Source organism: Oncorhynchus mykiss, chromosome 18, assembly GCF_057628025.1.
Source record: "Oncorhynchus mykiss isolate SJ-2025 chromosome 18, ASM5762802v1, whole genome shotgun sequence".
In the NCBI taxonomy this organism is placed as follows: domain Eukaryota; kingdom Metazoa; phylum Chordata; class Actinopteri; order Salmoniformes; family Salmonidae; genus Oncorhynchus; species Oncorhynchus mykiss.
Genome location: NC_143039.1, coordinates 31,662,501 through 31,687,713, shown reverse-complemented (window position 1 = coordinate 31,687,713; position 25,213 = coordinate 31,662,501). Strand labels below are relative to the sequence as shown.

The window sequence follows — 25,213 nt, the reverse complement described above, 5'->3', positions numbered from 1 at the left end:
TGGTTCAACCCTAACCTCAACCCTAATCCTAGTTTCATGTCCACACCCCGACTCTACACTAACCCTCCACCACAACCTTAACCCAAGCTTCATGTCCACATCCCGGTTCTACCCTAGCCCTAGGTTCATGTCCACATCCAGGTTCAACCCTAACCCTAGCCTCCACCACAACCCTAACCCTAGCTTCATATCCACATCCCGGTTCAAACCTAACCCTAGCCTCCACCACAACCCTAACCCTAGCTTCATATCCACATCCCGGTTCAAACCTAACCCTAGCCTCCACCACAACCCTAACCCTAGCTTCATATCCACATCCCGGTTCAAACCTAACCCTAGCCTCCACCACAACCCTAACCCTAGCTTCATATCCACATCCCGGTTCAAACCTAACCCTAGCCTCAACCACAACCCTAACCCTAGCTTCATATCCACATCCCGGTTCAAACCTAACCTTAGCCTCAACCACAACCCTAACCCTAGCTTCATATCCACATCCTGGATATATATATATCTTGTTAACAAACTATAGTTTTGGCAAGTCGGTTAGGACATCTACTTTGTGTATGACACAAGTCATTTTTCCAACAATTGTTTACAGACAGATTATTTCACTTATCATTCACTGTATCACAATTCCAGTGGGTCAGAAGTTTACATACACTAAGTTGACTGTGCCTTTAAACAGCTTGGAAAATTCCAGACAATGATGTCATGGCTTTAGATGCTTTTGATAGGATAATTGACATAATTTGAGTCAATTGGAGGTGTACCTGTGGATTAATTTCAAGGTCTACCTTCAAACTCAGTGCCTTTGCTTGCCATCATGGGAAAATCAAAAGAAATCAGCCAAGACCTCAGAAAAAAAATTGGAGACCTCCACAGGTCTGGTTCATCCATGGGAGCAATTTCCAAACGCCTGAAGGTACCACATTCATCTGTACAAACAATAGTACGCAAGTATAAACACCATGGGACCACGCAGCCATCATACCGCTCAGGAAGGAGTTCTGTCTCCTAGAGGTGAACGTACTTTGGTGCAAAAAGTGCAAATCAATCCCAGAGCAAAGGACCTTGGATCTTGTGAAGATGCTGGCGGAAACAGGTACAAAAGTATCTATATCCACAGTAAAACTGAGTCCTATATCGACATAACCTGAAAGGCCGCTCAGCAAGGAAGAAGCCACTGCTCCAAATCGCCATAAAAAAGCCAGACTACGGTTTGCAACTGCACATGGGGACAAAGAAATGTCCTCTGGTCTGATGAAACAAAAATATAACTGTTTGGCCATAATGACCATCGTTATTGTCAGGTGCGTGAATGAGGACCCAAAAGCGAATTAACAAACAGAGTTTCTTTAATGATGAACACACGTGGGCTCAGATGGACAGGTAGATTCCGACAGGACAAGGTTGCAGCAAACACGATGATAGTCTGGTTCAGGCATGAGACACACAAACAAGAATCCGACAAAGACAGGAGCAGAAACAGAGAGAGATATAGGGACCTAATCAGAGGGAAAAAGGGAACAGGTGGGAAAAGGGGTGAATGAGGTAGTCAGAGAAGACAAGGAACAGCTGGGGGAAAGAGGGACAGAAACGGTAACCTAGTACGACCAGCAGAGGGAGACAGGGTGAAAGGAAAGGACAGAAAGACACAACATGACAATACATGACAGTACCCCCCCACTCACCGAGCGCCTCCTGGCGCACTCGAGGAGGAAACCTGGCGGCAACGGAGGAAATCCTCGATCAGCGCACGGTCCAGCACGTCCCGAGAGGGAACCCAACTCCTCTCCTCAGGACCGTACCCCTCCCAATCTACGAGGTACTGGTGACCACGGCCCCGAGGACGCATGTCCAAAATCCTACGGACCCTGTAGATGGGTGCGCCCTCGACAAGGATGGGGGGGGGGGGGGGGGGAAGACGAGCGGGGGCGCGAAGAACGGGCTTGATACAGGAGACATGGAAGACCGGGTGGACGCGACGAAGGTATCGCGGAAGAAGAAGTCGAACTGCGACAGGATTAATGACCCGAGAAATACGGAACGGACCAATGAACCGCGGGGTCAACTTGCGAGAAGCCGTCTTAAGGGGAAGGTTCTGAGTGGAGAGCCAAACTCTCTGACCGCGACAATATCTAGGACTCTTAGTTCTACGCTTATTAGCAGCCCTCACAGTCTGCGTCCTATAACGGCAAAGTGCAGACCTGACCCTCTTCCAGGTGCGCTCGCAACGTTGGACAAAAGCCTGAGCGGAGGGGACGCTGGACTCGGCGAACTGAGATGAGAACAGCGGAGGCTGGTACCCGAGGCTACTCTGAAAAGGAGATAGCCCGGTCGCAGACGAAGGAAGCGAGTTGTGGGCGTATTCTGCCCAGGGGAGCTGTTCTGACCAAGACGCAGGGTTGCGAAAAGAAAGACTGCGTAAGATGCGACCAATAGTCTGATTGGCCCGTTCTGCTTGACCGTTAGACTGGGGGTGAAAGCCGGAAGAGAGACTGACGGAAGCCCCAATCAAACGGCAAAACTCCCTCCAAAATTGAGACGTGAATTGCGGACCTCTGTCCGAAACGACGTCTGACGGAAGGCCATGAATTCTGAAAACATTCTCGATGATGATTTGTGCCGTCTCTTTAGCAGAAGGAAGCTTAGCAAGGGGAATGAAATGAGCCGCCTTAGAGAACCTATCGACAACCGTAAGAATAACAGTCTTCCCCGCTGACGAAGGCAGTCCGGTGACAAAATCTAAGGCGATGTGAGACCACGGTCGAGAGGGAATGGGAAGCGGCCTGAGACGGCCGGCAGGAGGGGAGTTACCGGACTTAGTCTGCGCGCAGACCGAACAAGCAGCCACGAAACGACGCGTGTCATGCTCCCGGGTGGGCCACCAAAAACGCTGGCGAATGGAAGCAAGCGTACCCCGAACGCCAGGGTGGCCGGCTAACTTGGCAGAGTGAGCCCACTGAAGAACGGCCAGACGAGTAGGAACGGGAACGAAAAGAAGGTTCCTAGGACAAGCGCGCGGCGACGGAGTGTGAGTGAGCGCTTGCTTTACCTGCCTCTCAATTCCCCAGACAGTCAACCCGACAACACGCCCCTCAGGGAGAATCCCCTCGGGGTCAGTGGAGGCTACTGAAGAACTGAAGAGACGAGATAAAGCATCAGGCTTGGTGTTCTTAGAGCCCGGACGATAAGAAATCACGAACTCGAAACGAGCGAAAAACAGCGCCCAACGAGCCTGACGCGCATTAAGTCGTTTGGCAGAACGGATGTACTCAAGGTTCCTATGGTCAGTCCAAACGACAAAAGGAACGGTCGCCCCCTCCAACCACTGTCGCCATTCGCCTAGGGCTAACCGGATGGCGAGCAGTTCGCGGTTTCCCACATCATAGTTACGTTCCGACGGCGACAGGCGATGAGAAAAATACGCGCATGGGTGGACCTTGTCGTCAGAGAGGGAGCGCTGAGAAAGAATGGCTCCCACGCCCACCTCTGACGCGTCAACCTCGACAACGAACTGTCTAGAGACGTCAGGTGTAACAAGGATAGGAGCGGATGTAAAACGATTCTTGAGGAGATCAAAAGCTCCCTGGGCGGAAACGGACCACTTAAAGCACGTCTTGACAGAAGTAAGGGCTGTGAGAGGAGCTGCCACCTGACCGAAATTACGGATGAAACGACGATAGAAGTTCGCGAAGCCGAGAAAGCGCTGCAGCTCGACGCGTGACTTAGGGGCGGGCCAATCAATGACAGATTGGACCTTAGCGGGATCCATCTTAATGCCTTCAGCGGAAATAACAGAACCGAGAAATGTGACGGAGGAGGCATGAAAAGTGCACTTCTCAGCCTTCACAAAAAGACAATTCTCTAAAAGGCGCTGAAGGACACGTCGAACGTGCTGAACATGAATCTGGAGTGACGGTGAAAAAATCAGGATATCGTCAAGGTAAACGAAAACAAAGATGTTCAGCATGTCTCTCAGGACATCATTGACTAATGCCTGAAAGACAGCTGGAGCGTTAGCGAGGCCGAAAGGAAGAACCCGGTATTCAAAGTGCCCTAACGGAGTGTTAAACGCCGTCTTCCACTCGTCCCCCTCCCTGATGCGCACGAGATGGTAAGCGTTACGAAGGTCCAACTTAGTGAAAAACCTGGCTCCCTGCAGGATCTCGAAGGCTGAAGACATAAGAGGAAGCGGATAACGATTCTTCACTGTTATGTCATTCAGCCCTCGATAATCTATGCAGGGGCGCAGAGACCCGTCCTTCTTCTTGACAAAAAAAACCCCCGCTCCGGCGGGAGAGGAGGAGGGGACTATGGTACCGGCGTCAAGAGCTACAGACAAATAATCCTCGAGAGCCTTACGTTCGGGAGCCGACAGAGAGTATAGTCTACCCCGGGGGGGAGTGGTTCCCGGAAGGAGATCAATACTACAATCATACGACCGGTGTGGAGGAAGAGAGGTGGCCCTGGACCGACTGAACACCGTGTGCAGATCGTGATATTCCTCCGGCACCCCTGTCAAATCACCAGGCTCCTCCTGTGAAGAAGAGACAGAGGAAACAGGAGGGATAGCAGACATTAAACATTTCACATGACAAGAGACGTTCCAGGAGAGGATAGAATTACTAGACCAATTAATGGAAGGATTATGACAAACTAGCCAGGGATGGCCCAAAACAACAGGTGTAAAAGGTGAACGAAAAATTAAAAAAGAAATGGTTTCGCTATGATTACCAGAAACAGTGAGGGTTAAAGGTAGCGTCTCACGCTGAATCCTGGGGAGAGGACTACCATCCAGGGCGAACAAGGCCGTGGACTCCCTTAACTGTCTGAGAGGAATGTCATGTTCCCGAGCCCAGGTCTCGTCCATAAAACAGCCCTCCGCCCCAGAGTCTATTAAGGCACTGCAGGAAGCTGACGAACCGGTCCAGCGTAGATGGACCGAGAAGGTAGTGCAGGATCTTGAAGGAGAGACAGGAGTAGTAGCGCTCACCAGTAGCCCTCCGCTTACTGATGAGCTCTGGCTTTTACTGGACATGAAGTGACAAAATGACCAGCAGAACCGCAATAGAGACAGAGGCGGTTGGTGATTCTCCGTTCCCTCTCCTTAGTCGAGATGCGGATACCTCCCAGCTGCATAGGCTCAGCTCCCGAGCCGGCAGAGGAAGATGGTAGTGATGCGGAGAGGGGGGCAACGGAGAACGCGAGCTCCTTTCCACGAGCTCGGTGACGAAGATCAACCCGTCGCTCAATGCGAATAGCGAGTTCAATCAAGGAATCCACGCTGGAAGGAACCTCCCGGGAGAGAATCTCATCCTTTACCTCTGCGCGGAGACCCTCCAGAAAACGAGCGAGCAAAGCCGGCTCGTTCCAGCCACTGGAGGCAGCAAGAGTGCGAAACTCAATAGAGTAGTCTGTTATGGATCGATTGCCTTGACATAGGGAAGACAGGGCCCTGGAAGCCTCCTCCCCAAAAACAGATAGATCAAAAACCCGTATCATCTCCTCCTTAAAGTCCTGATACTGGTTAGTACACTCAGCCCTTGCCTCCCAGATTGCCGTGCCCCACTCACGAGCCCGTCCAGTAAGGAGAGATATGACGTAGGCGACACGAGCAGTGCTCCTGGCGTAAGTGTTGGGCTGGAGAGAAAACACAATATCACACTGGGTGAGGAACGAGCGGCATTCAGTGGGCTCCCCAGAGTAACACGGCGGGTTATTGATTCTGGGCTCCGGAGATTCGAAAGCCCTGGAAGTGGCCGGTGGATCGAGGCGGAGATGGTGAACCTGTTCTGTGAGGTTGGAGACTTGGGTGGCCAGGGTCTCAACGGCATGTCGAGCAGCAGACAATTCCTGCTCGTGTCTGCCTAGCATCGCTCCCTGGATCTCGACGGCTGAGTGGAGAGGATCCGAAGTCGCTGGGTCCATTCTTGGTCGGATTCTTCTGTCAGGTGCGTGAATGAGGACCCAAAAGCGAATTAACAAACAGAGTTTCTTTAATGATGAACACACGTGGGCTCAGATGGACAGGTAGATTCCGACAGGACAAGGTTGCAGCAAACACGATGATAGTCTGGTTCAGGCATGAGACACACAAACAAGAATCCGACAAAGACAGGAGCAGAAACAGAGAGAGATATAGGGACCTAATCAGAGGGAAAAAGGGAACAGGTGGGAAAAGGGGTGAATGAGGTAGTCAGAGAAGACAAGGAACAGCTGGGGGAAAGAGGGACAGAAACGGTAACCTAGTACGACCAGCAGAGGGAGACAGGGTGAAAGGAAAGGACAGAAAGACACAACATGACAATACATGACAGTTATGTTTGGAGGAAAAAGGGGGATGCTTGCAAGCCAAAAAAACACCATCCCAACCGTGAAGCATGGGGGTGGCAGCATCATGTTGTGGGGGTGCTTTGGAGGGACTAGTGCACTTCACAAAATATATGCCACCATGAGGAAAGAAAATTCTGTGGATATATTGAAGCAACATCTCAAAACATCAGTCAGGAAGTTGAAGCTTGGTTGCAAATGGGTCTTCCAAATGGACTATTACCCCAAGCATACTTCCAAAGTTGTGGCAAAATGGCTTAAGGACAACAAAGTCAAGGTATTGGAGTGGCCATCACAAAGCCCTGACCTCAATCCTATAGAAAATTTGTGGGCAGAACTGAAAAAGCGTGTGCGAGCAAGGAGGCCTACAAACCTGACTCAGTTACACCAGCTCTGTCAGGAGGAATGGGCCAAAATTCACCCAACTTATTGTGGGAAGCTTGTGGAAGGCTACCCAAAACATTTGACCCAAGTTAAACCATTTAAAGGCAATGCTACCAAATACTAATTGAGTGTATGTAAACTTCTGACCCACTGGGAATGTGGTGAAAGAAATAAAGCTGAATAAATCATTCTCTCTGCTATTATTCTGACATTTCACATTCTTAAAATAAAGTGGTGATCCTAACTGACCTAAGACACATAATTTTTACTCTGATTAAATGTCAGGAATTGTGAAAAACTGAGTTTAAATGTATTTGGCTAAGGTGTATGTAAACTTCCGACTTCGACTGTATATACTGTGTTTTATACCATCTACTGCACCTTGCCTATGCCGCTCAGCCATCGCTCATCCATATACTTTCATGTACATATTCTCATTCACCCCTTTAGATTTGTGTGTATTAGATAGTTGTTGGGGAATTGTTAGATTACTTGTTAGATATTACTGCACTGTCGGAACCAGAAGCACAAGCATTTCGCTACACTCACATGAACATCTGCTAGCCATGTGTATGTGACAAATAAAATTTGATATGATATGTGTGTTATATGTGGTATTGTATTCATGTTATAACTATATGGTTCCGTCTGTGTCCACTAGGGCTGGCCCGGTCCAAGTCCATCCCGTGCCAGACCTATTCGTCTGAGGTGGTGACTCTGTGGTACCGACCTCCTGATGTCCTCCTGGGTTCCACTGATTACTCCACTGCTCTGGACATCTGGTGAGTGGACTGGACATATTTGGACATACAATATCCCATATTTGGACAGGGTCTGAACATCCTCCATAAACAACCACCCTGCAGGCAAGGTTGCAATAACGTCATTTCAATCAGCTTTTTCCCACTGGACAGCCAGATCTGAACCCACCATTATTGAACCAGATCAACACCAGAATACCACTGGACCGTGTCCATACTGTTCTAGAGACTGCATAACTACTTAGACCACTGTATCATGGTTCTTTCAAGACAACTGGGAACTCTGGGGGGGGGGGGGGGGACTAGGTCAAATCATGACGTCATTTTTCCTAGTCGGAGCTGTTCTCCTAGTGGAGTTCCCAGTTACCTTGAACGCACTGAAGTGGGAGATTTCCTAGTTCTCAGTTGTTTTGAACGCGGCATCAGTGGTGGTTTAAGAGTAGCTGCCACTAGTGTTGCCACCAGTACTCTCCTACAGAGTGAGTTACCTCAGGTTGGCTCAGAGAATGTTGCGTGTTCAGAAGAGTTTAACCTCTTGGCCTTCGTCTAACGATGTTTTGGTGCCATACTGAAAAACAAACGTTTAGAGTTGCTCTCCTAAGCAAAATATTATTTCCCCCCAGAGTTAAAATAATTTTGTACTAATGAATAGCATAAGCGTTGGTATAAACCATCCTGTGCATTACTGTTAATGATATCTGGGCAGGTTTCTGTGACCTTTCCAAATAGAAAAGATTGGGACCACATGTTGTTTAAGGTCTTTGAATACGAAGAGAAATGTGCCAAAGGGGTTAGTATTTTAACAGCAATAATCAAATGGGTTGGGCATAACCTAGGTATTTGCTTTCGTGCTGTATATTTCGGAAGCTTTTCATATTTTACCAAGGACACTTAATTGTGCCGATTATGAAGTACTGAAGAAAGATGTCCCGTCCTTCTCTGTCTTTTCACTGATTATTAAATGACTCCCTCCAACCTGTGTTGTCTTCCAGGGGAGCTGGATGCATCTTCATTGAGATGCTCCAGGGGACGCCAGCCTTTCCAGGGGTGGCAGACGTCTTTGAGCAGCTGCAGAACGTATGGACTGTGAGTAGGATCCCCCTTTCACTCTTTTCAATGGTATCATCCTCTCTCCACTCTTAGAAAAAAAAAGTGATATCTAGATGCTTAACGGGTTCTTTGGCTGTTCCCTATGGAGAACCATTTTTGGTTCCAGGTAGAACCGTTCTACAGCGGGTTCTTCGTGGAACCCCAAAAAGGTTCTACCTGGAACCCAAAAGTGTTTTCCTATGGGGACAGACGAAGAACCCCTTTGGAAGCCTTTTTACTAAGAGTGTAGATCCATAAAAACTAGTAGAGATGGCGGTTGACGGCTCACTCTGGACCCTTTTTGTCTGTCTCCAGGTCGTAGGGGTCCCGACTGAGGAGACGTGGCCAGGAGTGAACGAGCTGCCCAACTTCAGACCAGGTCAGAACCTCTTCATCCCTTTCATCCTCCTCCTCCTCCCTCATGACCATTACATTAATTCAATCTATGTGCTGCTGAGAAAATACAGTCATTCCCATTGGGTCAGAGAAAGGTCAGGGAGGGATTAGTTTGGGATTAGTCTGGGTAATCTACACACTTAATAAAGCTCGACATAAACCACAGCAGACGAGACTCATGGTTTGCTGTGTGGCTCATCCCTAACCACTAGGGGGTAGAAGAAGTCAACGAGATACATTTTTGTTGGGGTTGTATGGGACTGTGGGCCTGTTGGTCTGTTGTACTACTTTTGCTTTCCAGACTCGTGGCATTTAAGACGGCTGTGGGAAGAGAGTATTTCAGCTCTTTCTAATGCACTGTGGTTTAAGAGAGTTGAGATGCATGGCGTGTGGCCGACAAACACACCTGCGAGAGGAGTCCGTGTGAAGGCTATGTGTGGGAGTTAACTCTTTGGTCTGAGAGAGAATGATGTCAGGAACGAGAAAGACCTTCAAATGGACCTCCAGACGGTGTGGTTTTGGACAGAGCTCTACTCCTCTGACTCGCCTATGCTGATCTCTCACTTTCACCTTGTAAACCACGCTCAATGACACCATACCCAGGTGTGTGTACTTGTCAGTCTTTTGTACTCTTCCATCCAACCCTGAGATTTAAACCTCATGCTGAGTTGAACCTGAGTCAGCCTGTCTTCCCACTCTTCCAGTAATGGGCTAAGGGAGTTCGAGGGTGACATGTTTCACAGCTGACTGTGTGTTTAACTATACTATACTACACTATACAAGAATAGTAAACTATACAAGAATAGTAAACTATACAAGAATAGTAAACTATACAAGAATAGTAAACAAACAAACATTTGTCCAACTGGGGACATTTTGTTAGTCCCCACAAGTTAAAATGCTATTCCTTTGGGTTTTAGGGTTAAGGTTAGAATTCGTGTTAGGGTCAGGAGCTAGGGTTATGGTGAAGGTTACATTTTGGGGTTAAGATTAGGTTTTGGCATTAAGGTTAGGGTTAGGGGTTAGGGAAAATAGCATTTTGAAGGACTGAATTGTGTGTCTCCCCAAGGTTAGTTATACAATACTGTGTGTGTGTGTGTGTGTGTGTGTGTGTGTGTGTGTGTGTGTGTGTGTGTGTGTGTGTGTGTGTGTGTGTGTGTGTGTGTGTGTGTGTTGCGCTGCAGAAAATATGGGCTGCTCTTTGTCTCTGCTAATTCCTCCCCTACAAGACCCATAGGAATTCAAAACTTCAGACTGTTAAAAGTCTTAAAGTTCCTCAGCAAACATGAATAAATAAACATAAGATTCATAAATGCTGAATAAATGCATAGATGAATCTCCAAACTACACAGTGGGTCCTGTCTGCGCTGCCCCATGCAGTTCAATAAGGGCTCGGACATTGGGGGTTGGGGGCGACGAGATGCTGAGAGAAGATGGGCTAGTAGAAAGGTCTGGAAGTCAAAAAGAGAGAACGTTCTGTATAAAATATGTGTAAAACAAACAGAGCGGTGAGGCTGGGAGATGAGAAGATAGACAAGACAGGCAGATGCTTGCGCACACTAAAGTATGTGAGTGGAGTGGAGCGGAGCGAGGAGCAGAGCGTGCCCAATTTGACTGGAGCATAAGAGCGAGATTTTTAAAGGCTGGAGCGTCGGTCTTCTCGCCCGCTCCAATTTTGCTTCGGTAGCGCTCATTTCACGAGCTCAGGGCATGCCCGTCCCAGCATGCATTTGTAGTCTGCGTGTGTGCTGCTATAGCCCTTTGATTTAGCTACTGTCATGGAGTTCCCTAAATATGTTCATAAAGACACTGATAAAACACACAGGTGCTAAATCAAGGTGACGTACAAAGATGAGGATGAAGAGCAAGTGCGATGATGTAGTGTCCACAACTAAAGAATCCTTGTGGAACCTGAAAAGACACATATCCCAAAAGCATGCTATGTGCACCTGCTAAAAGAAAGGAAATAGGTGGGTAGATAACTAAGTGTGTCATCGTGGCAAAGTATTTATAAACTTAAACGTTTTGTTCATTTTCGTTCTAATATCTATACAATAGGCCATAATTGATTTTGGCCCAATGGGCCTGGCATATTCCCACGTTCAAGGAGCTTCCGTTTTCATTTAGTTATTTTGCCTAAAAAAACTTTAGGCCTACCTATAGAAAAACAAAACACAACTCAGCGTCTCTGCCCAACCTGGCAAGAAGGACCAAAAGGGTGTTTAACATCCACAACTGTTCTGCAAGTCTGGGCAATCTGGGCATGAAGAATGGCTGGACTTAGAATCTCTGTGTCTGACAGGGGGGGGGGGGGGGGGGGGGTGAGAGCGAGTGCAGGCGTGTGGTGTTGCACGTTACATGCACGTTACTGTGGTGTTTTAGGACACCCATGTTGGTTGTCCTTGTGTGGGCATGACCCTAGGTATCTTCTCCTCTCCCCATCCCCCCTCTCCCCCTCTCTCCCTCCTGGCTAGCTCCCTACCTGGCCCCCTGACTGCTGCTGGCACCACTGGGCCTCTCCAGATGTGGGAGCTGAATGGACTAATAGATAAAGGCCTGGGCGGCTTTCAGCAGGGCAGAGCGGGTGGCCAGCACAGAACAGGGAGAGGCCAAGAAGGGAAGAGGGAAAATATTGGGAAAATATTCCTTCAGTGACCTGACTGGCCAGGGGAAAGCGATAGCTAGCCTATACTATAGAGAATGCTTGTCTAAAGATGTATGTTTGTTTATGCTCCGTTGCACCCTGCAGGCGAGACTGAGCGTATACATTTTTTAAATATTTTTGTTGAAGTGTTTTTTATTTCAAACAGTTCAATCTCCACGGTTCACTATTAATTCATCATGGAGCATCGGAGCTGTCCAAAGCACCGGCTAATCAACCGTTAAAACACTCTCATTAAAACTCTACGCCAGGGCCCAGAAACCACAAATTGCGATCAGTAGTGCCAAAGCATGTTTCACTTAGTCTCGCCGCCAGGATACCCTAGCTGTAGCATTAATCATCAAAGAGAACAAGGCCTACTTTACTGGAAGTTTACACAGATATTCTTTGTTGTTGTTGTTGTTGTTGTGTCCTGTGGGCTGACCACCTCCCTGTTCCATCGTGCGTGCCTTTGCAGCCATAGTTGCAGGCCAAACATTTCCTAACTAACCTGCTCGTGCTGCTCTCCTCTTCCTACAGAGTGGTTTCAACCGTGTGAGCCCCAGCAATTCAGGAATGTTTGGAAAAGGTACGGTGAAATCAGTTTGCTCAGTGTTCTGTCAGTACTATGAGTTTGGGAATGTGTTTAACATGTCTTGCAGATGTGTTTAACTCGTGCAGGTTCGTCTAATGTATCTCAGCAACCTGCAAATGTGAACATTTGATACAAATAGTATTCCGTTCCAGCATATAAGTGACTGTAGAGGTAGAGTTTGGACACATGTGTACATAGTGTAGGTTACGGAACTACCCCGTTTTGGACGGTCGTGTGTGTTTGCCCATTCCATTGCCTCTGGCTGGGGGGGGGGGGGGGGGGGGGGGCAGCAGCAGAGGTGGGCAGTTAGCCCTGTGGTAACAGGAGATTCTTTGTCTGGCCAGGCGTGTCTCCTCCCCTCCTCCCGCCTTCCTCCCCCTTCCTACCATCATGGTGACATCTGACCCAACACAGCTCTGCTCCTGTATCAGCCCACAGGGGGGGCCAGACACACACACACGCACACACACATGTGCACACACACACAGTCGGGTTATGGGAGAGAGAGGATGTCTGGAGTAGTCTCTGACTCGCTGTCATAACAAATATGAGACCCACTCAACAGTCTGTAGCACACTAATGCAGTCTTGTCTGAAAAAAAATCACTCTGAAATAGGAAAACACATTACTAGGAATATGGATCTAATGGATTTAAATGAGAGACAGTGAGGAAGGGAGAGAGAGAGAGAGAGAGTTTGAGCGAGACTCAGGGGAGTTATGGTGTGATTTTTAATGCAGGTCTTTTCAAGACTGATGAATGGGAGTCGGTCTCTCCCCCGCCCATCTCCTCCCCCCCCTCCCCCACCCATCTCCCCCTCTCTCTCTTGTTCTAGCCATGGATTTAATTAACTAGACCCCCTGTTGGGACCAAACGCTCTTTTCTCCAAATACATGGACACTCAGAAAAACACACACAGAAATAGCAGATAATTACATTGTGAAATAAAAGTTGCTTCGGTAGGACAGCGAGGAGGCACACAAAGCGGGGGGGGGTACAGAGCTATGCACGCCAGTAGGGTAAATTTACTTGAATTAATGCAAATGACTGAGAAGTGAAGTGTGGCTGGGTTGTTGTTATATGTCTAATGGCTGTGGATGTAAAATCATTTACATAAAGTATGTGTATCTATTGGGGGTTGTCCGTCAGTGTGTGTGTTTGTATCTCTTATAGTCAGTCCCCTCTGCCTCCCCCTCAGACTGTCCAAGTTGCCCTATAAGACGGAGGACCTGGCCCAGAAGATTCTGATCACCATCCCACGAGACCGCATCTCGGCCCAGGATGCACTGCAGCACCCCTATTTCAACACGCTACCGCCCCCCATCATGCAGCTACGAGACAGTGAGTGTGTGTGTCACTCCACATCAATGAAACACATAACATATCAATCTATCTATGCAAAATGAATTTGTGTTATTTTGTCACAGCAATGACAGTCAAGTGATGCATAATGTGGTGTGTGTGTGTGTGTGTGTGTGTGTGTGTGTGTGTGTGTGTCGTATACACATGTGGGAGACTAAGCATGTGTTTGTACGTGTGCGTGCGTATTCATATACAGTATTTCCCTCCTCTGACACCCCCCATCAACATTCTCTGTTTCTCCCTGCCGGGGAGAGAGATTGACACTCCGTTGCACTAAACTCCAGTGCAGTTTGTCACTTAAACAGTCTACCCATCCGACGCATGATTAAAGACACGAGCTACCTACTGTGAGCACAGATGGCTCCTTTGAAGAGATCAGACTGTCTCCACAGCTCTCGGGTGGCTAAATAGATATACATCAGGAAAGTGGATGTATAAGTAAGCAGAGTTGCATTTGAAGTCTCTCTCCACCTGTCTGTCTATCCCGCTGACAGTCTGCCTGGTTCGGTTTGAACATAGATGTGTTTTTCCAGGCCGTAGAAATAATATTCAGTGAACAGAGGAAGAGTACAGGGATAGATATTAGTGAAAATGTAGGAATGTATTAGACAGGAATAAAGCCTCAGGGGATAGTGTCTGATATGGTCAAGCAGTAGCCTTCCAGCTGAATATGTCCTACACACACATGCTGGCAGATGCATGCGCGGGAGCGTACACACACACACACACAGTCTTGCGCATCTAACCTTGTGGGGACATACAATTCAGTCCCATTCAAAATCCTATTTTTCTTAACCCCAAACCCGTACCCTTACCCTAACCCAAAAACCTAACCTTAACCATAAACCTAACCCTAGCTCCTAACCCTAACCCAAAACTGAACACATTTGACCTGCCACCAACAAAATTTCCCCAGTTGATAAATGTTTTGTTTGTTTACTATCCCCACAAGTATAGTTAAACACACACACTCTGCTCTTTCGAGAATGAGCCATCATTACTACTACTACTCTGCATGGCATCCCAGACAGGGAGAATAGACAGTAGGGGAGAGACATCAATGCACAGAGCGGAGAAGGAGAATAGGGAGCGAGAGAGAGCAACTGAGAGAAAGAGAGCGAGAGAGAGCAACTAAGAAGTGAAAGAGCGTGGGGAGAAAAGGTTCTCTCCAGGAAGAACAAACTTATTTTAATGATGCCAAGGTCTTGGCAGGGCAGAAGGGAGAAGGCCTAGAAACAGACCAGTAGTAATGAGTAGCCCTTCTAATTTCACACAATGTATCACAATATAACTGGAACAGAGGCGAGCAGCATCAAGTGTTGAGAAGAGAAGTCATTGTAGTTGTTAGGGATGGGGCTCTAGCTGGACTGTACACGACCACACCCAACACCAGGTGCCTATGAGAGGCCCCTTTGATCGCGTCCCAGCGAGTAGCCAGTAAGTCTGGAAGGAGGGCGTGGTGGCGTTTTAGGCTCTAAGCTGTCTGAGCTGCCATGATCGGTATCTGTCAGACCAACTGCCCTATAAGGCTTCTCCGGGAGTTAGTGTGGGAGATGTTTATCTTTTGGTTACTGTTAGTGAGCTGGCTGAGGAACTTTTTCACCTGACTTTATAATGATGTGAAGCCGTAAGAGTTGCCTGACTCTCGCTCTCTCTCTCGCTCTCTTTCGCTCTCTCTCTCTCCCCCTCTGTATCTGTCTCTCTCTGTACCCCCCCCCCCCCCCTCTCTCTCTAGCTGTATCAGTCTTCAAGGTCCCCGGAGTGAGGCTGGAGACAGAGGTGAAGGATATCTTCAGTCCCAGTCTAAGGATCAGACCGTCCCAGCTGGTGCCCTTGGCTAAGTGCTGGTGATAATGGACCCCTAAACCACTGGGCTTGACCCCTGACCCCTAGCCCCTAACCCCAGGCCCATAGCCCCAGGCCCCTAGCCCCAGGCCCCTAACCCCAGGCTCCTAGCCCTGCCTGCAGGCTAGACCCCCATCTGATCAAGATGGAGAGGCATGAGGCGTCTCACACACACACAACACTTAACTACACCACCAGCGTCCTCCACCAACCTCTGCTCTTGACTCCACCCAGCATTCCTCAGTCACAGTTCCCATGTTGTAAGAAGACAGGAGAGAAGAGGGAGGTTTTGAATGGTACCTGGTATATCACATATTAGATGATGTCAGAAGTACGGTATGCACTGTATATACTCTCTATCTGAGACCCGGTGTCTGTTGTTGGTGGCAACGGAAAGCTAGGCAATGTCTAAGAGAACTGACAGGAAGCTCAGAACTCCTTAACATCTTCCTTCTGCGGAACCACCTCCTCCTGCGTCCTCCCTCTCCTTCTCAGAGCGTCTCCCTGGACTCACTATGCTCTCTCTGCCTCCTTCTAAATCTACACTGAGATTCAATGATGACTATGGGTTTGTTTTGCAGATGAGCGTTTTATTTTGTACTGCCAAAACATGCATATATTATATACCTCTTATATTAATCAGGTCCTTGTGAACCATGATTGTTCTTTTGCACAGCATGTGGGTGGGTATCCCTGCAACAGAACGACTGTGACGGTTGTGTGTACACTGTAACTCAAGACGTATTGTACCGTGAAACTTCCTCCTCAACACCCCACGCTATGTATTTTTCGGCAATCTTGTGATGTCCACTCTTCAATTGTCCTACACTTGGGTGCAGCTTTGCCTTTAAAATGTGTGTGTGTGTGTGTGTGTGTGTGTGTGGGTTTCGTGAGAATGAGTGAAGGAGTGTGTGAGTCAATAAATGTTGCAGTAATGATATATTTGTGTGTTATTTTCTGATGTATACATGTAGATATGCCTGCAGGTCTACATATCATATGTAATTTGTTGTCTTCTCAAACACGCTACACTATCTATACAAAAGTACACGGACACCCCTTCAAATGAGTGAATTTGGCTATTTCAGGCGTCTAAAATCGAGCACAAAGCCATGCAATCTCCAAAAACAAACATTGGCAGCAGAATGGCCTCACTGAAGAGCTCGGTGACTTTCAACGTGGCACCGTCATAGGACGCCACCTTTCCAACAAGTCAGTTAGTCAAATCTCTGCCCTGCTAGAGCTGCCCCGCTCAACTGTAAGTGCTGTTATTGTGAAGTGGAAACGTCTAGGATCAACAACGGTTCAGCCACGCAGTGGTAGGCCACACAAGCTCACAGAACGGGACCGCCGAGTGCTGAAGCACGTAAAAAATCTTCTGTCCTCAGTTGCAAAACTCACTACCGAGTTCCAAACTGCCTCTGGAAGCAACGTCAGCACAATAACTGTTCGTCAGGGGAGCTTCATGAAATGGGTTTCCATGGCCGAGCTGCCACACATAAGCCTAAAATCACCTGCGCAAATGCCAAGCGCCGGCTGGTGTGGTGTAAAGCTCACCACCATTGGACTCTGGAGCAGTGGAAATGTGTTCTCTGGGGTGATGAGTCACGCACGCTTCACCATCTGGCAGTCCGACGGACTAATCTGTGTTTGGCGGATGCCATGAGAACGCTATCTGCCGCAATGCATAGTGGCAACTGTAAAGTTTGGTGGAGGAGGAATAATGGTCTGGGGCTGTTTTTCATGGTTCGGGCCCATACAGCATACAATTACATTCTAGGCGATTCTGTGCTTTCAACTTTGTGGCAACAGTTTGGAGAAAGGCCTTTCCTGTTTCAGCATGACAATGTCACTGTGTTCAAAGCGAGGTCCATGCAGAAATGGTTTGTTGAGATTGGTGTGGAAGAACTTGACTGGCCTGCACAGAGCCCTGACCTCAACACCATCGAACACCTTTGGGATGAATTGGAATGCCGACTGCAAGCCAGCCCTAATCGCCCAGCATCAGTGACCGACTTGACTAATGCTCGCGACTGAATGGAAGCCAGTCCCTGCAGCAATGTTCCAACATCGAGTGGAAAGCCTTCCCAGTAGAGTGGATTTTGGAATGAGATGTTCGTATAGCAGGTGTCCACATACTTTTGGTCATGTGGTGTATATTGTTGTAAATGGCTTTTGTCCTTCCTGCCATCCTCCCCTTTTCTCTCATGAACTTAGAAAGACTTCTGTAGCATGGCAACCGCGTTGTTTTGTGAAGTGACTACATTCCTAGGAGGCTCCTCCAGTCGTTCCGACTCCGTCCATTATCGTCCCACGGACCATCTCTCCTCTAAGACTGCAAGTCTGGACCTCCTGAAGACTGGCTGCTGCAGGGCCTCAGCTGGTATGTAATCTACCACTACATCATGTTTCAACTCTAGTATACTGCAAAACAAACTGAAGACACAGGACTGGGCTGGCACAAGACGAAATGTGTGTGTGCATCTTTGTGTGTGTGAGAGAGATAGAGGGGGGGAGAGAAAGGTGCGTGCCTGCGTCGTGTGTTCGCGTGCGTCGTGTGTGTGCACATCTGTGTGTGTGTGAGACATAGAGGGAGGGCAGAGAGAAAGGTGTGCGTGTGGGGGGGGGGGGGGGGGGGGCTAAATGTAGCGTAACCGTGTAAAATAAGACATGTCCAGGTGATGAACAACTCTGACTTCCTTTTCTGTCATAATCTCATTTCACAACACTATCCCCACTGGCTGGCTCTCATGTACTGTATTAGCTTTCATACTTAATGAATAGACACCAGGTCACCGCAGAGGGAGAGAAGGAGAGCAAGGGGAGAGGAAATTGAGTAGAAATATGGGACAATGTTATGTTTACTTACAGAGTCTCTGTGAGAAGCAAGAGAGTTCCAGTCTCACATGTCCTGCGTTAACTCCCTAGTCTGAGGGTTAAGGAGTAGGGTGAAGTTACCCTTAGGGCCTAGATGCTGATCTTGGGTCCGTTTTGCATTTTCCCCCACTAATGGCTATGGTTAGGATTGGGGGAGGGGGAGCTAATCCTACATCTGTACTTAAGGGACCTTCACCCCCGAGCGAGGGTTTACCCTAAATGAAGTTGTTCTCTCCCATCATCTGAGGGCAGTGTATATGTTGGCCACTAGGGGACACTGCAAGCTATGCATGTCGTCCCCTTGAGACCGCACTGGTACACAGGTGGTTGTTATGCTGAGAGTTTTATCGAGAAGTTCACACACACACACACACACACACACACACGCACAGATGGAGAGGGTACATTGTGTTTATTTGAGCAGAAACTTATCCAAATGGAAGTGTTGCTTTGCCAGTTCACGAGGAGGTGTGACAAGCACAGGGGACCGAGGTGACACCTAACCGAGGTGACACACATGACACCTAGCTAGCTTGTCATCACTCTGTGCCATGAAGCCTATAGCATTTCTGAGCCAGCTCTCGCTCAGTTTACAGCCAACAATGACAAAATGGTCCTAGAACTACAACAAAGACCGAGAATCGAACAGCCAGGTAAGACTCCTATTCAAACAAGCTGTTCTCCAGAATGGGGGGGTATGTGTTACCGTGTAACATAAACGTTGTCTAACAAACTAATGTGATTTACTATGCTTAGTGAGCCACCACTAACTGACATGTCCCTAATTGATGATTGACAGCTGCTTCCTACATTCAACAGCCCATAATCCACCTCACACCATCAGCCTCCTTTTGAAGGCCAGACAATGTAATGGGATGCTCCATGCCCACACACCATCTTCCCCCCTGACAAACATCCTATGAGTATTCCTAAGGTGTCCAACCCTTCAACTTCCCTACTCAAACACCTTGACATTTGGCCCGTTTAAGTCGCCCGCTGGCTGAGGTGTCACTAGGCATTGGGCGACCTCCACACTCACACAGTACTAGACTGGATCCAACTAGTCAGGCTAAAGCAATACGAACCCGGAGAACTGTAGAGCAAGGGCCTGGGATGGTGAACTTGAACCCTGGCTGCCTCACTCAGTAACAGTTGCTTGCTTAGCACATGTGACTTCCAGGAGTGTGTGTGAACGGTCCTGTGGGCAGCGGTGAGAGGGACCATATGCTCTGGGTCTGGGAGCGGAGGTCTGGTCCCACAGCGTGGTCAAGCCCTCACAGCATCCACACTGACCCCCTCTCCACAGGGCCAGACTCCCCCCAGCACCACGACCTTTCCCTCCGCTCAGCCTTGCCAGCTATCAACCACTGGGCTATAGATAAATGGTCTCTCACTGGCTTATGCCCCCCCCCCCCTCCCACTCAATCACTGTCTTGTCTATCTTCTCATTTGCTCTACTGCTTTGTCTTTACACCCACCTCTTCCATTATCGAAACTCTTTCTCAAGCCAATGAAAATGCTATGACAGTATTTGGATGAATGATTGTATTTTGTGTATTTATCATGCTTCAGTTGTAACTGAGTAGTTTAGCTTGTATTACACAAGCTGATCATCTATTTTTTTTCCCCAGAAGGAGACATGCCTGTCTTCCATCCCTGCCAGATGTCCATAAAATCACACTCAGTGTTACACAACTAGAGGAATAAGGGATTGGGGGGGGGGGGGGGGGGCAGAAACGTTTTTAGGAATTCCAGGAGGCCTCCAAATTTGAAATCAGATCTGCAGAGAGACAGAGAGTGCAGGATGAGGGAGGTGGAGAAGCGGAGTGCAGTATGAGATATCCAGGGAGGACAGGAAAGGCAGGAAAGGAAGACTGCAGGAAGACGCTGGAGAAGGCAAGTGTTTTTACAGGCACAGACAAAGGAGATAGGGGAGATAGAGCGTTTCCTTACAAACGCCGTCAGAGAATGTAAGGAAACTAAAGGCAGGAGTCGCTCTTCCATTTTTGCACTCTGTTTCCCTGATGGGAAATACCATGGGCGCGTCTGAAATTGCACCCTATTCCCTATGTAGTGCACAGATGTTGACCAGAGCCCATAGCGTCAAGAGAAGTGGACTATAGGGTGCCATTTAGAAGACTGAAGTCTTACAATGATAACGTCAGGTGTGCCCATTGCAATATAATAAACCCATTACAACGCTTACCTTATTGTAAAGTGTTGTCTAACTGAGTTCTGTGTGATAATATTTATGATCCTTTACAGTAATTCATCCTAGCATCTTTCATTTAATGAGAGCTTAGGGATAGATTGAAATGTACGCGGGAGAGGGGCTGAAGGTGTGCTGAAGAAATGCATCCCCCGCCCCAACATTAAAAGATTGTCACATGACCCTCCCACTGTACTGTAAAATAAATTGAACACCCCATCTCCAAATGTCATTAAATGTTTTTGTCGCGCCCTGGCCTTAGTATTCTGCGTTTTCTTTATTATTTTGGTTAGGCCAGGGTGTGACATGGGTGATTTATGTGTCTTGTCTTGTCTAGGGGTTTTGTAGTCTATGGGGTTGTGTTCAGTTGAGTGTTCTAGGTAAGTCTATGGTTGCCTGGAGTGGTTCTCAATCAGAGGCAGGTGTTTATCGTTGTCTCTGATTGGGAACCATATTTAGGCAGCCATATTCTTTGGGTATTTTGTGGGTGATTGTTTCCTGTCTCTGTGTGTTGCACCAGTTAGGACTGTTTCGTTTTTTTTCCCACGTTTTCTTATTTTGTATAGTGTTCACGTTTTCATCTTTCATTAAAGATGTTTATAAATAACCACGCTGCATTTTGGTCCTCCTCTCCTTCCCAGGAAGAAAACCGTTACAGTTTTGATGTTTTGTAACAGATGTCTCTTTCCATTCATCAAATGGCCACTGCACAGTTTGGATTGATTGATGTGATTTGTCAGTTCAAAAAATAAATATATACACAAAGATTTTTAAAAGCGACTGGGATTGCACAATAAAGTCAAAAACATTCTCAACCTCCAGATGAGTATGACGGGGGAGTTTGGGTACAATTCTTACAAGCTTGTTTGGCTGGTAGCGTATTCTTTAGATGTTTGGAGCTGCTGGTGAACCGTGATGTGCAGGCAAAATCAAACGTGACACTGGCCTAGTGCACTTGCCAGAGTCTTTAGGGTGTCTATAGCTAGGTTTCCATCCAACTGGCAACAGGTTTTCATGTGGATATTCAAAAAAATCATCATTAAAATGATGTGCAATTTCAGAGTTTCTTTTAGAAAAAGTTAACGCTGGACAACATGACCGGGAAGATTTTAATTTACCATTTGCGAAATTTAACGGACATCCATATGCATTCAGATCCGACCTGGCGCAGCCTGCGCCACCAATAAACGAGGAATATTGGCCAAATGAGCCACATGTACGTGTCCTTAAAAGATAAGCGGGTTGTTGTTAGATTATAGGAGTAAGTCTTCCTCAACTCATGTTCAAATTGTACAGTCGTCTCAAATAAAACTGTGAAGGACCTCGGCGTTACTCTGGACCCTGATCTCTCTTTTGAAGAACATATCAAGACCATTTCAAGGACAGCTTTTTTCCATCTACGTAACATTGCAAAAATCAGAAACTTTCTGTCCAAAAATGTGGCAGAAAAATTAATCCATGCTTTTGTCACTTCCAGGTTAGACTACTGCAATGCTCTACTTTCCGGCTACCCGGATAAAGCACTAAATAAACTTCAGTTAGTGCTAAATACGGCTGCTAGAATCCTGACTAGAACCAAAAAATTTGATCATATTACTCCAGTGCTAGCCTCTCTACACTGGCTTCCTGTCAAAGCAAGGGCTGATTTCAAGGTTTTACTGCTAACCTACAAAGCATTACATGGGCTTGCTCCTACCTATCTCTCTGATTTGGTCCTGCCGTACATACCTACACGTACGCTACGGTCACAAGACGCAGGCCTCCTAATTGTCCCTAGAATTTTTAAGCAAACAGCTGGAGGCAGGGCTTTCTCCTATAGAGCTCCATTTTTATGGAACGGTCTGCCTACCCATGTCAGAGACGCAAACTCGGTCTCAACCTTTAAGTCTCTACTGAAGACTCATCTCTTCAGTGGGTCATATGATTGAGTGTAGTCTGGCCCAGGAGTGGGAGGGTGAACAGAAAGGCTCTGGAGCAACGAACCGCCCTTGCTGTCTGCCTGGCCGGTTCCCCTCTTTCCACTGGGATTCTCTGCCTCTAACCCTATTACAGGGGCTGAGTCACTGGCTTTACTGGGGCTCTCTCATGCCGTCCCTGGAGGGGGTGCGTCACCTGAGTGGGTTGAGTCACTGATGTGGTCATCCTGTCTGGGTTGGCGCCCCCCCCCCCCTTGGGTTGTGCCGTGGCGGAGGTCTTTGTGGGCTATACTCAGCCTTGTCTCAGGATGGTAAGTTGGTGGTTGAAGATATCCCTCTAGTGGTGTGGGGGCTGTGCTTTGGCAAAGTGGGTGGGGTTATATCCTTCCTGTTTGGCCCTGTCCGGGGGTGTCCTCGGAGTGGGCCACAGTGTCTCCTGACCCCTCCTGTCTCAGCCTCCAGTATTTATTTTTTTTATTTTTTATTTTACCTTTATTTAACCAGGTAGGCAAGTTGAGAACAAGTTCTCATTTACAATTGCGACCTGGCCAAGATAAAGCAAAGCAGTTCGACAGATACAACAACACAGAGTTACACATGGAGTAAAACAAACATACAGTCAATAATAAAGTATAAACAAGTCTATATACAATGTGAGCAAATGAGGTGAGAAGGGAGGTAAAGGCAAAAAAGGCCTTGGTGGGAAGGTAAATACAATATAGCAAGTAAAACACTGGAATGGTAGTTTTGCAATGGAAGAATGTGCAAAGTAGAAATAAAAATAATGGGGTGCAAAGGAGCAAAATAAATAAATAAATTAAATACAGTTGGGAAGAGGTAGTTGATAGGGCTAAATTATAGGTGGGCTATGTACAGGTGCAGTAATCTGTGAGCTGCTCTGACAGTTGGTGCTTAAAGCTAGTGAGGGAGATAAGTGTTTCCAGTTTCAGAGATTTTTGTAGTTCGTTCCAGTCATTGGCAGCAGAGAACTGGAAAGAGAGGCGGCCAAAGAAAGAATTGGTTTTGGGGGTGACTAGAGAGATATACCTGCTGGAGCGTGTGCTACAGGTGGGAGATGCTATGGTGACCAGCGAGCTGAGATAAGGGGGAACTTTACCTAGCAGGGTCTTGTAGATGACATGGAGCCAGTGGGTTTGGCGACGAGTATGAAGCGAGGGCCAGCCAACGAGAGCGTACAGGTCGCAATGGTGGGTAGTATATGGGGCTTTGGTGACAAAACGGATTGCACTGTGATAGACTGCATCCAATTTGTTGAGTAGGGTATTGGAGGCTATTTTGTAAATTACATCGCCAAAGTCGAGGATTGGTAGGATGGTCAGTTTTACAAGGGTATGTTTGGCAGCATGAGTGAAGGATGCTTTGTTGCGAAATAGGAAGCCAATTCTAGATTTAACTTTGGATTGGAGATGTTTGATATGGGTCTGGAAGGAGAGTTTACAGTCTAACCAGACACCTAAGTATTTGTAGTTGTCCACGTATTCTAAGTCAGAGCCGTTCAGAGTAGTGATGTTGGACAGGCGGGTAGGTGCAGGTAGCGATCGGTTGAAGAGCATGCATTTAGTTTTACTTGTATTTAAGAGCAATTGGAGGCCACGGAAGGAGAGTTGTATGGCATTGAAGCTTGCCTGGAGGGTTGTTAACACAGTGTCCAAAGAAGGGCCGGAAGTATACAGAATGGTGTCGTCTGCGTAGAGGTGGATCAGAGACTCACCAGCAGCAAGAGCGACCTCATTGATGTATACAGAGAAGAGAGTCGGTCCAAGAATTGAACCCTGTGGCACCCCCATAGAGACTGCCAGAGGTCCGGACAACAGACCCTCCGATTTGACACACTGAACTCTATCAGAGAAGTAGTTGGTGAACCAGGCGAGGCAATCATTTGAGAAACCAAGGCTGTTGAGTCTGCCGATGAGGATGTGGTGATTGACAGAGTCGAAAGCCTTGGCCAGATCAATGAATACGGCTGCACAGTAATGTTTCTTATCGATGGCGGTTAAGATATCGTTTAGGACCTTGAGCGTGGCTGAGGTGCACCCATGACCAGCTCTGAAACCAGATTGCATAGCAGAGAAGGTTTTATGCTGCAGTAGTTTATGTGTCGGGGGGCTAGGGTCAGTTTGTTATATCTGGAGTACTTCTCCTGTCCTATTCGGTGTCCTGTGTGAATCTAAGTGTGCATTCTCTAATTCTCTCCTTCTCTCTTTCTCTCTCTCGGAGGACCTGAGCCCTAGGACCATGCCCCAGGACTACCTGACATGATGACTCCTTGCTGTCCCCAGTCCACCTGGCTGTGCTGCTGCTCCAGTTTCAACTGTTCTGCCTTATTATTATTCGACCATGCTGGTCATTTATGAACATTTGAACATCTTGGCCATGTTCTGTTATAATCTCCACCCGGCACAGCCAGAAGAGGACTGGCCATCCCACATATGCTCTCTCTAATTCTCTCTTTCTTTCTCTCTCTCGGAGGACCTGAGCCCTAGGACCATGCCCCAGGAATAACTGACATGATGACTCCTTGCTGTCCCCAGTCCACCTGACTGTGCTGCTGCTCCAGTTTCAACTATTCTGCCTTATTATTATTCGACCATGCTGGTCATTTATGAACATTTGAACATCTTGACCATGTTTTGTTATAATCTCCACCCGGCACAGCCAGAAGAGGACTGGCCACCCCACATAGCCTGGTTCCTCTCTAGGTTTCTTCCTAGGTTTTGGCCTTTCTAGGGAGTTTTTCCTAGCCACCGTGCTTCTACACCTGCATTGCTTGCTGTTTGGGATTT

General features: G+C 47.6%; 1 protein-coding gene across 1 annotated transcript in view; it reads left to right on the top strand.

Moving 5' to 3' along the window:
* Window positions 1–16,347, top strand: part of LOC110495873 (cyclin-dependent kinase 15) — a 41,005-nt gene extending 24,658 nt beyond the window's left edge. Inside the window, exons 8-13 of the mRNA XM_036952332.2 lie at window positions 7,382–7,502; window positions 8,474–8,567; window positions 8,886–8,949; window positions 12,148–12,196; window positions 13,399–13,541; window positions 15,298–16,347. Coding sequence (XP_036808227.2) covers window positions 7,382–7,502; window positions 8,474–8,567; window positions 8,886–8,949; window positions 12,148–12,196; window positions 13,399–13,541; window positions 15,298–15,413 — 587 coding nt within the window. The 3' untranslated portion in view covers window positions 15,414–16,347. The remainder of the gene's footprint in view (window positions 1–7,381; window positions 7,503–8,473; window positions 8,568–8,885; window positions 8,950–12,147; window positions 12,197–13,398; window positions 13,542–15,297) is intronic.
* Window positions 16,348–25,213: the final 8,866 nt, after the last annotated feature.